The sequence below is a fragment of the Theropithecus gelada genome, chromosome 16 (genome assembly GCF_003255815.1).
Source record: "Theropithecus gelada isolate Dixy chromosome 16, Tgel_1.0, whole genome shotgun sequence".
In the NCBI taxonomy this organism is placed as follows: Eukaryota; Metazoa; Chordata; class Mammalia; order Primates; family Cercopithecidae; genus Theropithecus; species Theropithecus gelada.
Window position 1 is genome coordinate 33,712,675 of NC_037684.1, and position 14,759 is coordinate 33,727,433.

The window sequence follows — 14,759 nt, forward strand, 5'->3', positions numbered from 1 at the left end:
ACAGTGCCGGCACAGGGTCCACAGGGTCTCTGTGAAGGCCTCCACGAGGTGAGGGCCAGAAGCAGCCAGGAAGCCCCCCATCAAACTCCTCCCCCCAGCATCCACCATTCCAGAAATTCCAACTGTCACCCCCACATACACTATCGCGTACGCACAGTAGGAGCGATGGAATAGAGAAAAAACCTAATTAACTCCCAAATAGGACGTGACGGGTGGGGGGGGGGGGGGGGGGGGGAGAGGGGTGGCGGGGGTGATAGGGAGTTGGGGGAAGGAATCACATTTTGCAAACTGCCCACTAGGGGTCACCGTACCCTCAGAACCGAGGGTGCAGAAGTCACACCTGCCTGCGGCTGTGCGCTGGCGGAAGGTCCCAGAGAGAAGGCCGGGCTGCGTGGCCTCCGCCGCCCAGCTTGTGTGGCAGGCCCTCGGCCGCCGCCCCAGTCGCAGGCCCGCAGTCAGTGCGGCGGGAAGATGTCCGCGCACTGCTGCAGGATGAGCTCCACCACCTGGTTCTGGAACACCATGGTCATGGGCATGCTGGTCTCTTCCACCTCTGGCCGCAGCAGCGTGGGTCCGAACACAATTGCCACGCTCTGCACCGACATGCGGTTCTGCTCGCCGTGCTCGATCACCCTGCGGCAGGGGTGGGTGGGATCAGGGCTCCGAACTGCAGGGAGGCGCGGGGGGCTCCAGCCGGGACCTGCCTCCCCCTTCCCGCGCGGCACTCCCGGCTCACCGGCAGAGGTGCTGGAAGAGCATCCGCAGAGTGTCATGGTTGGGGGCCGGCAGCGAGCGCACCAGGTCGCGCACACAGCGGCTGCGCTGGGCCTGGTCCTGCAACTCTGGGTGAAGGAAGGTTTAGAGGGAGGGAGTCGGAACTGGAGGTAGGGGGTGTCGGCTGGGTGAGGGGAGCCTGCTAAAGGGGTGGCCCGCCACGCCCCTTACCCCATCCGCCCCACCTGCCCCAGGTGCTCACTGATGGCCGCAATGAACTGGCGGAAGTGCGAGAAGGGGAAGAGGGGCTCGGGCAGCTCCCGAAAGAAGAGCTTCAGGGCGCCGGTGATAACGTGAACGTCCTCCCAGCGCCCGTCGTCCAGGTCAAGGCGCTCATCTGTGCCAGAGGAAGGGAGGAGGATGGAAGGGAGGTCAGTACCCCTCGCGCCTTCAGGCTCTGGGGCAGGGGGTGGGGACGGGCCTCACCATGGTCCACCTTATAGCGCAGCTTCTGGATGGTGGCCAGGTTTCCACTGATGCGGTACAGCCCGTCGATGTCCAGCCCTGGGGCAGAGGGAGGCGCTGATCCCGGGTTCGGGGGTGGGGGTAGGGTGGGGCTACCGGTCCCTGCTATGATTCCCAGTCGAGGCCTCCCGTACTTTCCCCCTGGACCCTGCTTCCATCCAGGGGTCTTCAGCCTGCGGTCCTGGCTTCACCCCAATGCCTGCCTCCCTCACCCCCACAGCACACGTACCGCGGGCCTCGACGGCGCGGATGCACTGCTGCACAAAGCGTGGCACCCGGCTCCTCTCACGCTCACACAGCGCGGCCAGCGCGCAGCCGAACACCTGGTCTAGGGGAGAGGCTCGTCAGTTCCCGTCCAGCCTGCGCCCCGTCGTGGTCCCCGGGTCCCTGCCCCCCGCAGGCCTCGGGTACCTTTGATGTAGCCCTTCTCCCGCAGCGACTGCAGTGTGGGCCGCCTCTGGAGGAACTTGCGGAGCTTGTACCGGACCTTGCTCAAGTCGCTCTCCAGGACCCCGGGGCCCAGGGCGGGCGCGGCTGCCGTGGGGGAAGGCAGAACTGAGTCAGGAAGCAGTGCCGGGGCAGGCCAGGCAGGCCCCAGCAATCATCATTCCCCAGGAGAGGTCTCCTGGGAGCCCCCAGCCCATCCTGCCTTGCGCACACCTGCATTCGGCCGCGCGTCCTCCTCTTTCTCCTGCCAGCTTCCCAGGCGCTCACTCGCCCCGAAGTCCACTCTGCTGCTCTCGCTCTCCTCCTCTGGGGGCAGCTCTGCGGACTGGATTCCCATAGCCTCAGAAAGGTGGGGCCTTGAGCCAGCTTCGGGTCCTTCCAGGATGGGGCAAGGGACCCGAAATGCACTCCCAACAGGCATGGCCTGGAGACCCTCAGCGAAGAGTCCTCTCTTCCCTTAACCAGGTTAACTCTCCTTACCTCCACCAGTGAGCCTGAGAACATTCACCTCCCTTAGCTGCACGGAGCCCTTAAGGTGCAGAGACAGTCATCCTGTTCTCCCACACCCCTTCCTATCCTGGCAACCCCTACCCACCTGGAGCCTTCTTCCTCTGTTTTCCTCAGTTTCTCTAACTAGGTCAGCATTCTTCAATACGTGGCTCCCAGTTCTGAGCCTGCATCTCCAGCTGTGGCCGGAGCACTGCCAACAACTGTACCAATATCACCTCTCTGGCTCTGGATTCCCACCTCTATTAATACAGCCAAAAGCTGCACTCAGTGTTGGCTCATAGGGAATTTAGGGTCAAAAAGCCTCAGGTCATTTCCAGGTCAGTAGTTGTCAGAGAGCCCCTGTCCTAGCTCTACTTATGCAATTGGTATTTTGAGCCTTAAAAAAAATGGTCGACTATTCAAATCAATCCTTTAAAATTTTATCTGCTAGTTTCAGCCTGCCGTTGGTTGGCTTGCAGAGTATTTACTTGGCCTTCTGCTTCCCGTGAAGTGGGAAATTCCTTTAGAATGTGCCCCTACCGTCACCTGGAGAGTCTTCCTGCAGCGCCAACCCCAGGGCTGGATTCACAGACTTACAGAAGGCAGTTTCTTCAGCAGCCTACCCTGCCATCCCAGCCATTAGTGGGGGACTGCATTTACATTTCCCACTGATACCTTAGAGCTCCCTGAGCCTGAGCAGAAGGCCCCACTCATAATGGCCACCACCTCCCCACCACCCCTAGAGGCTCTGGGCTCTGCTTACCAGCTCCTGGATGCCCTGAGCAATGGCCTTATGCCAGGTGCTGATGATAGCCTCCGAGTCATGCTGAATCAGGTACTCCGAGCCATCTCGGCTCCGCAGCTGGAGGGACACAAGTCACTGGGTCATCTCTGGTACCCTGGGTCTGCCCTGGGGGTAGGCACTCAGAGCTTAATGGAGCAAGGGCCTCACCCCAGGCCAAGTGTTGGATCTTCTGCCTCGCTTAAAGCAGTGGGTGACAGCGTCTCTGTGTTACAGATGAGCAAACTGAGGCTCAGCAAGTTTTAGCTGCTTCCTCATGGGCACACAGCTAGTGAGTGATGAGCACAGAGCTGCATGGCTCAATTGTCTGGTACACTTTCCCTCCCCCATCTTGCCTTCCTGCAAACCACAGAACATGGCAGGCCTCATGCAGAGCACTGGCCTGCAAACTAGGTGAAAGAAAATTCCTATGTGAGGCCAGGCATGGTGGCTCACACCTGTAATCCCAGCACTTTGGGAGGCCGAGGCAGGCTGATCACCTGAGGTCCGGAGTTCAAAACCAGCCTGGCCAACATGGTGAAACCCCGTCTTTACTAAAAATACAAAAATTAGCCGGGTATGGTGGTGCGCGCCTGTAATTCCAGCTACTTGGGAGGCTGAGGCAGAAGAATTGCTTGAACCTGGGAGGTGGAGGTTGCAGTGAGCTGAGATCACGCCACTGCACTTCAGCCTAGGTGACAGAGCAAGACTCCATCGCAAAAAAAAAAAACAACCCAGAAACTTCCTATATTGAGACCCCTGTCTACTAGAAGCAACAGTGAAAATAGGGAGCGAGGATTTGAAGGCAGATCATGGCTGATCCCAGAGAAAGCAAGGTCTCTCCTTGCCCCTCCCCATACACACACTGAGGACTCAGAAACGTTGTCCCACCTTCTGCAGCCAGGAGTTCCCACCACCTCCCACACTCCAGCCTGGGCAGCACATCTTCTGTTAGCCCACTTCACCATGAAGAATAAATTAAACAAAACACCAGATGGAAACTTGCCACCGCAGGACTGATGCTCAAAGCCCTCTCTGAGTTGGATGGCAGCTTAGATGGATCCCTCATCAGCCTCTGGCTCTGAGGACCCAGTGTTCCAGGTTAATGTGAATGTTTAGCTGCAACAGCTCACACCAACCCTGCCCTTTCGGTTCAGTGAGAGTCAGAGACAACAGAAACTGTCTCAGACCCCAGGACACAACTTCTAGAATCAGAGTGGACTGTCTTTGGGTGTCCTTTAAAACTTATACTTGAAGACTATTTAAACTGCTTTTTAAAATGAAAAGAGGCTGGGCACGGTGGCTCATGCCTGTAATCCCAGTACTTTGGGAGGCTGAGGCGGGCAGATCATGAGGTCAGGAGATTGAGACCATCCTGGCTAACACGGTGAAACCCTGCCTCTACCAAAAATACAAAAAATTAGCTGGGCCTGGTGGCATGCACTTGTAGTCCCAGCTACTCAGGAGGCTGAGGCAGGAGAATCGCTTGAACCCAGGAGGCAGAGGTTGCAGTGAGCCGAGATTGTGCCACTGCACTCCAGCTAGGGCGACAGAGCAAGACTCTGTCTCAAAAAAAAAAAAAAAAAAAAAAAAGAAAGAAAGAAAAGAAAAGAAAATGGCATATTGCATCCCCTAGCCCTCCCCTGCAAAGGATAGAGAACCTTCAAGAGGCAGATAACACAGCCTCACTCTAATCAAAGCAGACAAAAGAGCCCTGCTCAAGATTATCCCAGAGAATGGCTTGACAACACTTCTAAAACAACAGCCATGATTTTTGGCAGCTCTCTCAAAACATAATCAGTTCACATTTGCAAGTTTCACATAGAAGGCAAAGCTGTATCATTACATAGCAATGTATTTCACAAAATATTCGCCCCCAGCCATGCCCATAATCCTAGTGCTTTGGAAGGGCAAGGTGGGAGGAGTCCCTGAGACCAGGAGTTCAAGCCTGGGCGATATAGTGAGACCCTATGCCTAGAAAAAAATTTAAAAATTAGCCAGGCATGCTGGTGTGCACCTGTACTTCCAGCTGCTCAAGAGGCTGAAGCGGCAGCATCACTTGAGCCCAGGAGTTAGAAGCTGCAGTGAGCTACGATCAGGCCACTGCACTCCAGCCTGGGCAACACAGTAAGACCCTATCTCTAAGAACAAACAAATTAACAAAATATTTATCCTGCTGACTGCACAAGCAAATGCTAGCAGCTTTCGGGGGACTGTTGCTGAAGTTTTCTCTGACTTTGGGGTGACTAGGAAGACCTGCTGTGAAAATTTCCTGGGTCCAACAAAGCCATCCATCCTGAATGATATAAAATTTGGGGCTATCTCTTGAGGAAAACTTGGAGCTGCCTACAGGCCACCCTGCATGGAGGGAGGATGGCCAGCAGTCAACCAGGAGGCAGGGGCTCGTGATTTCCACTCAGGCCTGCCCACCTTCCCACTGGCCTGAGCAGCACCTGCCTTCCAGTCCTTGCCAGCAAAGACAACTCAGAAAGCCCTATTCTGAAACTTTCATCAAAAGCCCATCAGTGATGACCTTCATCGAGAACTGTTTGAAGGATATCCCTATCCCTCAAGTAAGGGGAGAAACATGCCTAGCAAAGGTGATGTCTCAGACCGGGCATGGTGGCTCATGCCTGTAATCCCAACACTTTGGGAAGCCGAGGCGGGTAGATCACCTGAGGCCAGTAGTCTGAGACCATCCTGGCCAACATGGTGAAACCCCGTCTTTACTAAATACAAAACAATTAGTTGGGTGTGGTGGCAGGTGCCTGTAGTCCCAGCTACTCAGGAGGCTGAGGCAGGAGAATCACCTGAACCCAAGAGGCAGAGGTTGCAGTGAGCCAAGACTGCGCCACTGCACTCCAGCCTGGGCAACAGAGTGACACTCTGTCTCAAATAATAATAATAATAACAACAAGAACAACAACAACAATAATAATAATGGCGATGTCACTCCTCAATTTAACACCATGGCAGATATTGTTAGTTGATCACAGAACTCTACCCTGCCAAGCCCAGAGAAGGCTTCAGAATTCTTCTCAAGAAGGTTCCAGGCGGCTGGGTGCGGTGGCTCATGCCTGTAATCCCAGCACTTTGGGAAGCTGAGGCGGGTGGATCACGAGGTCAGGAGATCAAGACCATCCTGGCTAACACGGTGAAACCCCAACTCTACTAAAAATACAAAAAATTAGCTGGGCATGGTGGCCAGCGCCTGTAGTCCCAGCTACTTGGGAGGCTGAGGCAGGAGAATGGCATGAGCTCGAGAGGCGGAGCTTGCAGTGAGCCGAGATGGTGCCATTGCACTCCAGCCTGGGTGACAGAGCAAGACCCCGCCCCCCATCACCAACAAAAACAAAAAAAAAAAAAGGAGGGCTCCAGGCTGGGCACCGTGGCTCACACCTGTAATCCCAACGCTTTGGGAGGCTGAGGCTGGAGGATCACTTGAGGCCATAAGTTTGAGACCTGCCTGGGCAACATAGTGAGACCCCATCTCTATAAAGACTAAAATTAGCCAGATGTGATGGAATGCGCCTGTAGTCCTAGTTACTTGGAAGCTTTAGGTGGGAGGATCACTTGAGCCCATGGGCTTGTGGCTTTAGTGAGCTATGACTATGCCACTGCACTTCAGGCTGGGCAACAGAGCAAGACCTTGTCTCTAAAAACAAAAACAAAAAATAAAAACAAAAACAAAACCTCACAAGACTCCAGACCTACTCATCAGAGTAGCTCATGAGATGAAACCAGTTTTCCAACTTTGCTTTGTAGATATCCTGGCTCTAGAACTGAATGGAGCTTGGTGAATAATCAGGAAACAATGCACTCAGGTTCCTTGCAGAATTGCTTTTTCTGAGCTCAGACATGAGGTCACGCTCTTGGCCTTATCATAATGATGCTACCTGAAGCAGCCCCAGATCCTGAATTAAACCTCCCTGGAGCTGTTTTGCGGGGTACCTGCCGCGTGCTTCTAGATCCCATGTTCGTGGAGCTACACACAAGAAATTTAAGAGTGAAGGCTTAGAAAAAGCTTTGATTCCCTCAACATCTGGGTGGGTTTTATTATTTTTTCAACAACAAAGAGACATGCACCTGACAGCCCTTCTCTTTTCACCTCCCCTAGCAGCAAAGTCAGAGCTAAATTTTCTTCAGTAACCACCACCTTAGTACATCATCTCCCCCTAATTCCTCTCCATCTTGAGTCCCATCTCTTACTTGTTTTTTGTGGTCCTGGCTTTTCAGTGAATTTGCCAGTTCACCACACGTGTTTCTGTTGTGAACTGCCTCAAACCTTCTAGGGACTGAGGTCAGGGTAAGAGTAGTTTAAAAACAAGACAACATGTGGACAGTGAAGGGTGTGGCATTGGGAGTACCCTTCCTGCGTCTTCTCTCTCTTCCTCAGGGGGTAGCATGGTAGTCTTCTCCACTGCCCTGGTTTACTCACTGGGGATGCAGTCCAGTCAGAAATGGGGCTCTGGCTCAGGGGCAGGGAAGGGGACCTGGGGAGAAAGAGGTTTCCCAACCAGGCCTGTCACAGTAAGCAGCCAAGGACACGGAGCCTCCTGTCTCTCTCAGGCTGGGATGAGGGCTGCCATTCTAGGCATGAGAATTTCCTCTCTCAGAGGCCCTACTCCTCACCACCCTCCAGGGCAAGGATTATTATTAACTCAACTCCTGGAGAGGGAACTGCAGAATCTGTGATGTTAGAAACACAGGACAGGTCCCCTGGGGTTGGGGGGCAGCATTGGCCTTGAGCCCCGAGAATGGTAGCCCCAATTCCTCCCAGGTCCTCCTTCTTGGAGCTTGCCTACAGTAAGGGTCCCAGAGCACTGCCAACAACTGCACCAATATCTCCTCTCTGGCTCTGGATTCCCACTTCTATTAATACAGCCAAAAGCTGCACACAGTGTTGGCTCATAGGGAATTAAGGATCAAAAACCCCCAGGTCATTTCCAGGTCAACAGTTGTCAGAGGGCTGACAGGCGTCACTAAGCCCCTTCCCTCCTTCTCCCCACACCGGCTACTTACCTCCAGCACATTCTTCCTACTGGATTTGTCTTTGGGGGCCCAGGAGAGAGTGGCCCCCCTCAGCTCCACTGTGTACTCGGGAGTGGAAAACTTGGAAGGCTGCCTCTGTGGGAGAGGGAGGAAGGTCACAGGGAGCCCTCAGATGTGTCTGCTGTGGCACTCTGACCCTAGGAATAGGATGGGGTCTACGGCATGGCCAGGAAACGACTCTGGGGAAAAGAGCCCCAAGGGTTCCTGAACCCAGACCCTGATGCTTCTTAACCACAGAGCCTGCTGGCTGGCCTGTCCACTGCTGTCCACCCGTCCAGTGGAGGACAGGAAAGGAGTGCAATCTGCATCCCTGCAAGCAGGTATGCCCGCCCCCAGCCTCCCTGCCCTCCAGGCTGGAGCTGGCCACCCTCAAGACTGTTCCCCATCTCCAGCGGGCTAAAACTACTTGTCTTGGAGTGAAGCTGCCAGCATCACCCCCTTCCTGCCAAGGCCCAGCTCCTCTGACACTCATGGACCACTCTCTCAGACCTCGTCATCTCCAAGCCAGATTAGATAGAGCAGATGGGGGCTGGGCACAGTGGCTCACGTCTGTAATCCCAGCACTTTGGGATGCCGAGGTGGGCGGATCACCTGAAGTCAAGTCCAAGACCAGATTGGCCAACATAGTGAAACCTCATCTCTACTAAAAACACAAAAATTAGCCGGGCCTGGTGGCACATGCCTGTAGTCCTAGCTACTCAAGAGGCTAAGGCAGGAGAACTCAGGAGGAAGAAGTTGCAGTGAGTCGAGATTACACCACTGCACTCCAGCCTTGGCAACATAGCGAGACTCTGTCTCAAAAATAAATAAATAAATAAATAAATAAATAAATAAATAAATAAAAGTAAATAAATAAATAAAAGCAGATGGGGTGGTCCCTGCCCTGAGGGCCTGGCCTTACCAGGCCGCCTGCAGCTGAGGTCTTTGAGTCCTTGAAGAATGTCAGGACGCCACCCTCCAGCACAGTCCAGGAGGCACTCCAGTGCTTCTTTCTAGGTGGGGGTGGGGAAGTAGGCGTGGCAGGACTTAGATTTGGTCCTGGGTTGAGGGCCCCTCCTACCTCAGGAACAAGTCAGAGCTTAGGAACACAGGCTAGGGTACCCCACTATGAGGGCTGAAATCCTGACTCTAACACCTAGCAGCCAAGGGACCTTGAGCAAGTCACTTTATCTCGCAGTGTCTCAGTGTCCACAGAGGACCACTCACGAAGTTGTTGTGAGCATTAATAAGAGCCTGGCGTATAGGAAGTGCTCAGTGAACATCATCACCAAGGCCCACCCTGCCCCGGCCTGGGTGTAGATGGGCTCTCACCGGAGCCGCTTTCCCTTTTCCGCCGTCTTGGTGCGATGGAGCACCCCTGCCTTGTCCAACGTCTTGGTCTAAGAGAGAAAAGAGAGAGAAGGTACAAGAGTGGGTAGTTAAGGGGTGAGCTATGGGGAGTAGAGGCTGGTCACCTGCTGAGCTGCCACTCTCTATGGTCTGGGCCCATGGCCTCACTGAACCCTCCTCGCCAGCCCCACCACCTGGCTGGGGGTAGGGGGGTGATGCCTACCCTCACAGCAGCTGTGGCAGGAGAGACTTCCTCCCAGCTCCCAACCTCATCCAGCTCTGCAGGGACCTATGGAGAAGACAGATATGTCCTGCCCAGTCCCTTCTCCCAGGACCTCCAGAAGCCCCCCAGTGCTACCGTGGTGGTCCTGCCAGGACCTCAATGGCTCCTCCCCTACCTTCTCCTCTGGAGGGCTGGCCTGGGCTGGGGTGTCATCATCCTGGCTGGATTTATGGATGCTTCGAGGGGCAGGGACAGGGACCTGGGGAGAAAGACACAGTCGTATGTGATCTCTTCCTCTCTCCCCAGCACCCCCCTTTCCCCAGGTTGTTACCTGGGGCAGCTCCCATCGAACGGAGGAGTCCTCTGGATTGTAGAAGTATGGCTTCCCGTGGGGGTCCTCCAGCCTCACCCACTGTGGGGAGAGGAAGGGTCAGGGCCTCCCGCCCTGCTCATGAGAAGGGAGGAAAAGGTCCCCTCCAACCAGGTTCCAAGACAGCACCAGGGAGTCTGGAGGGGCAGGTGCAGGTGATGCGTTTGACGGGTTTAGGCTCTGTGTGGGAGCTACAGTTTAGAGCACTCAGGCGACCTATTAGTGAGGAAGGTTGTGGGGAGGACTCCGAGGCTGGCCGGGTCCATCTGCCCGCTTCGCCTACCTGCTCCTGGGTGAAGTGGTTGGTGTAGAGCGTCTGCTTGTCCTGGCTGATATGACAAGACCAGCCGGGGGGTGTGGTCAAGGGAGAGGTGGGGCCGGGCTCACCAAAGGAGCCCACGGGAGAATAGTCCTCCTCGGGGTAACTGGTCAGTGACTCGGGGTAGTCCGTCTCCGGGGTGGGGGGCTGTGGGGAACAGAAGGTAGAGTCAGAGGCTCTGATTGCCAGCACTGCCCGCTAGCCCCGCAGTTTTGGACCAGGCCCACCCCCTTGCCGTCTGGTCCCTGGGGCTGTGGGAGCAGGAGGTAGAGTCAGAGATACTCAGAGGTAGCTCCGCCCACTCCAGCCCCGCCCCTCACCCTCTGGTCCCTGGGGCTGTGGGAGCAGAAGGCGTCAGAGGCACTCAGAGATAGCCCCGCCCACTCCAGCCCTGCCCCAACCCTGTGCTCCCTGGGTCTATAAAACAGGAGGCGGGATTAGAACTGCTTAGAGGTAGCCCCGCCCACTCCAGCCACGCCCTTCACCCTGGGGTCCCTGGGTCTGTGGGAGCAGGAGGAGGAGTCAAAGGCTCTCAGAGGTAGCCCTGCCCACCCATCACCACCCCTCACCCATGTGTCCCTGGGCCTCTGGGAGCAGGAGGCAGGATCAGAGGAGCTCAGAGGTAGACCCGCCCACTCTGGCCCTGCCCCTCACCCGCGGGTCCCCGGGGCTGCCAGGGCTCAGGCCCGGCTGCATCTCGAACTCCTCCTCGGGCTCGTTCTCGGCCTCGTCCTCCCAGGCCGTCTCGCCTGTCAGCGGGTTGTAGAAGAACACTCTGCGGCTCTCCTCATCCCAGTACTGGCCCCACTCGGTCTCGAGGCTCACGTGGCTGTCCACCGAGGCAGGGGAGGTGGCTGGGCTGGCGGCAGCCTCAAAGGGCGACTCCCAGGTGGTAACTCCCGTGTCTGGATTGTAGTAGTAGGGGCGCCCGGTGCCCGCGTCCGTGTGCGTCTCCCACACTGGGCTGGGGAGGGGGACCGCAGCGGCGCTCGGCGAAGTGGCCCGGGACTGCCTCTCTATGTTCGCGTACACGGGCTCCGGGGGGTCGTCCACCTGTGGGAGGAAAAAGGAGGAATTTTGTGTTTTCAGAAACCTTCCAAAATGCTAACAGAGGTCCCCTCTGGGCAGTGCGATTATAGGGGTTTGTTTTTGTTTTATTTTCTTTAAACTTTTCTGCAGCCTCAAAATTTTGTACAACGAAGCTTTTTAAAAATCACAGAGGTTCTTCTGTTGACTGTGACAACATCACTAATATGTAAACTCCCTGAAAGGGGAAGCGCCTGTTTGAAGTGGCCTCTCCCTGAGCTTTAGCCCCCTGGGCGACCTTTGAAAAGTCACACTACCTCTCTGCCTCAGTTTCCTGGGTGTAACATGTCTGCTCTGCCCATTCCGGAAATTGCAGTGAAGAGTGAATGAGGAAATGCTCTTGAAAGTGCTTTGTGCCGGGCGCGGTGGCTCAAGCCTGTAATCCCAGCACTTTGGGAGGCCGAGACGGGCGGATCACGAGGTCAGGAGATCGAGACCACCCTGGCGAACACGGTGAAACCCCGTCTCTACTAAAAAATACAAAAAACTAGCCGGGCGAGGTGGCGGGCGCCTGTGGTCCCAGCTACTCGGGAGGCTGAGGCAGGAGAATGGCGTGAACCCGGGAGGCAGAGCTTGCAGTGAGCCGAGATCGCGCCACTGCACTCCATCCAGTCTGGGAGACAGAGCCAGACTCCGTCTCAAAAAAAAAAAAAAGAAAGTGCTTTGTAAAGTATTCAGTGCCCCAGATGGGTGGGTCAATTACATTAACTATATTTATCAATAATAATAAAACATTGATAACCCAGTTCTCACAACTGTGTACTCACAGAGGCAAGTCAGAGGTTGGGCAGGAACTGAGAAATGGCCTGGGGCATGCCCCTGTTTGTGGTGCCCATTCAGGGCCCTGCTGCATTCTTTTTTTGTTTTTTTGAGATGGGGTCTTGCTCGGTCGCCCAGGCTGGAGTGTGGTCGTGCAATCTCGGCTCACTATAACAGCCGCCTCCCGGGTTCAAGCTGTATTCTTAAAGCCCCATTAAGAGTTCCCACCCCACCTCCCTCCCAGCCCAGAAAGCTCTGGGACTGGACTCAGTACCGTGTCTGGATTTGGGGACTGAACTTTTCAAGGTGAAGTTTGCAGGTGTCAGAACCAATTCCAGACAAGAGAGGGAGAGAGGACAGCCAGATGGGCTGGAGAATGGAGGGGCAAAGAGAGGTGAATCATTTTCCCACACCCCAAAGGAGAGTGAGGGCAGCTGGGGGTTCAATCACATAGAACATAAACCTAGCCATGCTTAAGCCTCCCAGAACAGAGGCTCTCTTGATTCACACCTCAGAGCTCCCTGCTGGCTGCAGGGCAAAGTCTAAGCCCTTAACCAGGCACAAGAGACAGTCCCCTCACCGGCCTGTGCTTCCACTATTATTTCCTGCCACTCCTTGCCCCTTGCCTTGAACTTTACGCTCCAGTAGCGCCAGTTGCTAGAGGTCCCCACCTTCCCTGCTGTGTTTCCTCCAGGCCTAGGCTCATCTGTAGCCTGCCCAGGCCCATCTCCACCCCTTTTTATGCCTAGCTGACTCCAATTCCTTCGTCAGGACTCAGCTCAGGTGCCAGGTTCCAGCCTTTTCCCGAGATTCCCCCCATCCCCGTGCCCCTACATTCAGCCCAGCACCCTCAGCCCCAAAGAGGGACAGACGACTACATTCTCGAACCCCAGGCAGCAGCATGGCATTACTACTATTTTCTTTTCTTTTTTCTTTTTTTTTGAGACAAAGTCTCTCTCTGTCATCCAGACTGGAGTAGAGTGGTGTGATCTCGGCTCACTACAACCTCCACTTCCCAGGTTCAAGTGATTCTCATGCCTCAGCCTCCCGAGTAGCTGGGATTACAGGCGTGCGCCGCCACACCTGGCTAATTTTTGTATTTTTAGTAGAGATGGGGTTTTGCCCTGTTGGCCAGGCTGGTCTTGAACTCCTGACCTCAGGTGATCCACCCACCTCGGCCTCCCAAAGTGCTGGGATTACAGGCATGAGCCACCGCACCGGCCGATTACTATTTTCTAAGCATACGCAAAACTTCAGGGGAAAGCGGATTTCTACATTTCAATTTTTGTTTTCAGAAACTTTCCAAAATGCTAACAGAGGTCCCCTCTGAGCACTGTGATTACAGGGGTTTATTTTTGTTTTGTTTTCTTTGAACTTTCCTGCAGCCTCAAAATTTTGTACTACAAAACTTTCAAAAAATCACAGAAGTTCCTCTGCTGACTGTGACACCGTCACTAAGCTGTAAACTCCTCGAAAGAGGAAGCACCTGTTCAAGGTGGCCTCTCCCTGAGCCTTAGGCAGATGCCAAAAAAAAAAAAATTCATTTTTCACCAAACTGATGCTAAAAAAGCAAAGCAAGCCAAAACAACAAAAAGAATAAGGAAAAGAAGAACATTCGTTCACCCAACAAAGATTTGCCTGCTCTGCGCCAGGCACTGTTCGAGGCATGGGGAATGCAGCAGTGAAAAAGGGACACAAATCCCTCCCCGGCAGAGCTGGCACTCAAGTGCACCTGTGTGTAAATGGCGGGGTGATGAGTAAATGGACAGCATGACAGTGCTGATCACTGCTAAGCAAGAAAAGAAAACACCGTCAAAGAAGAGGATGTTACAGTTTTAGACAGGGTGCTGGTCCCCAGGTGCCCAGGGGTCAGGGAGAGCTGGGGATCCCAGCCCATCAGTTCTTCGCTCCTCTCCCCTTCCTCTAGGCTCCTGTGTGGCTGAGAGGGGACCCGCCAGCCCACTTCTCCTTTCTCTGCCCCCACCACAGCCCTGATGTGGCATCCTGTAGTCCAACCACAACAGGACTCTCACTGGCCCCCAACAGAAAAGGCATCCTCCCATCTCCATGCCTTTGCTCCAGCCGTTCCCTCAGCCTGGAATTCCCTTCTCTGGTTCTCTGCCTTCCCAAATCCTGCTCTCTCACGGTGCTCAGCTGATAAGCCTCTCCAGGGAGAGGCCAAACCTGCTGGCACTCTGCTCACTGCTCTGGTGGGGTCCAATGGTATTCTGCCTTGGTGGGCAGCCAGTTGTCCAGCCATCTGCCCACCTCCTCTGCCCCAAAAGGCAGGATTTTCTTGAGAGCAAGACTAAAGATAATGTAGCTGATTTCATTTGCCACCCAGCAGCTGGGCCAATGCCCTGAAGCACCCAGCAGGTCTGCCACAAACACTTACTGCTTGAGTACACAAGTCTAACCCATGCCAAGTTTCAGCAGCAAACACGCCTGACATGGCAGGAGAGCCTGGAATGAGCTGAATTTTCTGAGGAGGAAGGTTGGAGCCACAGAAACCAGGAGATTCCTGGGGAGGGCAGGATGGAAGCAGCGGGGAGAGGAAGGCAGAGGAACCAGACACACCTGCCATCCTCCCAGCTGAACTCACTGGGGCAGGGGTTGAAAAGCCCCACCAGGGGTAGATGAGCCGATAAGGAGCAGGCTCTTTGGA

General features: G+C 54.8%; 1 protein-coding gene across 1 annotated transcript in view; it reads right to left on the reverse strand.

The window, feature by feature from the left end:
* Window positions 1-426: 426 nt before the first annotated feature.
* Window positions 427-14,759, reverse strand: part of ARHGAP27 (Rho GTPase activating protein 27) — a 38,472-nt gene continuing 24,139 nt past the window's right edge. The window contains exons 5-20 of the mRNA XM_025362211.1: window positions 10,904-11,302; window positions 10,214-10,396; window positions 9,892-9,972; window positions 9,736-9,819; window positions 9,561-9,626; window positions 9,320-9,387; window positions 8,910-9,000; window positions 7,979-8,083; window positions 2,939-3,037; window positions 1,900-2,011; window positions 1,651-1,773; window positions 1,469-1,567; window positions 1,201-1,278; window positions 977-1,111; window positions 737-842; window positions 427-633 (exon numbers count right to left, since the gene is read on the reverse strand). Coding sequence (XP_025217996.1) covers window positions 456-633; window positions 737-842; window positions 977-1,111; window positions 1,201-1,278; window positions 1,469-1,567; window positions 1,651-1,773; window positions 1,900-2,011; window positions 2,939-3,037; window positions 7,979-8,083; window positions 8,910-9,000; window positions 9,320-9,387; window positions 9,561-9,626; window positions 9,736-9,819; window positions 9,892-9,972; window positions 10,214-10,396; window positions 10,904-11,302 — 2,007 coding nt within the window. The 3' untranslated portion in view covers window positions 427-455. The remainder of the gene's footprint in view (window positions 634-736; window positions 843-976; window positions 1,112-1,200; window positions 1,279-1,468; window positions 1,568-1,650; window positions 1,774-1,899; window positions 2,012-2,938; window positions 3,038-7,978; window positions 8,084-8,909; window positions 9,001-9,319; window positions 9,388-9,560; window positions 9,627-9,735; window positions 9,820-9,891; window positions 9,973-10,213; window positions 10,397-10,903; window positions 11,303-14,759) is intronic.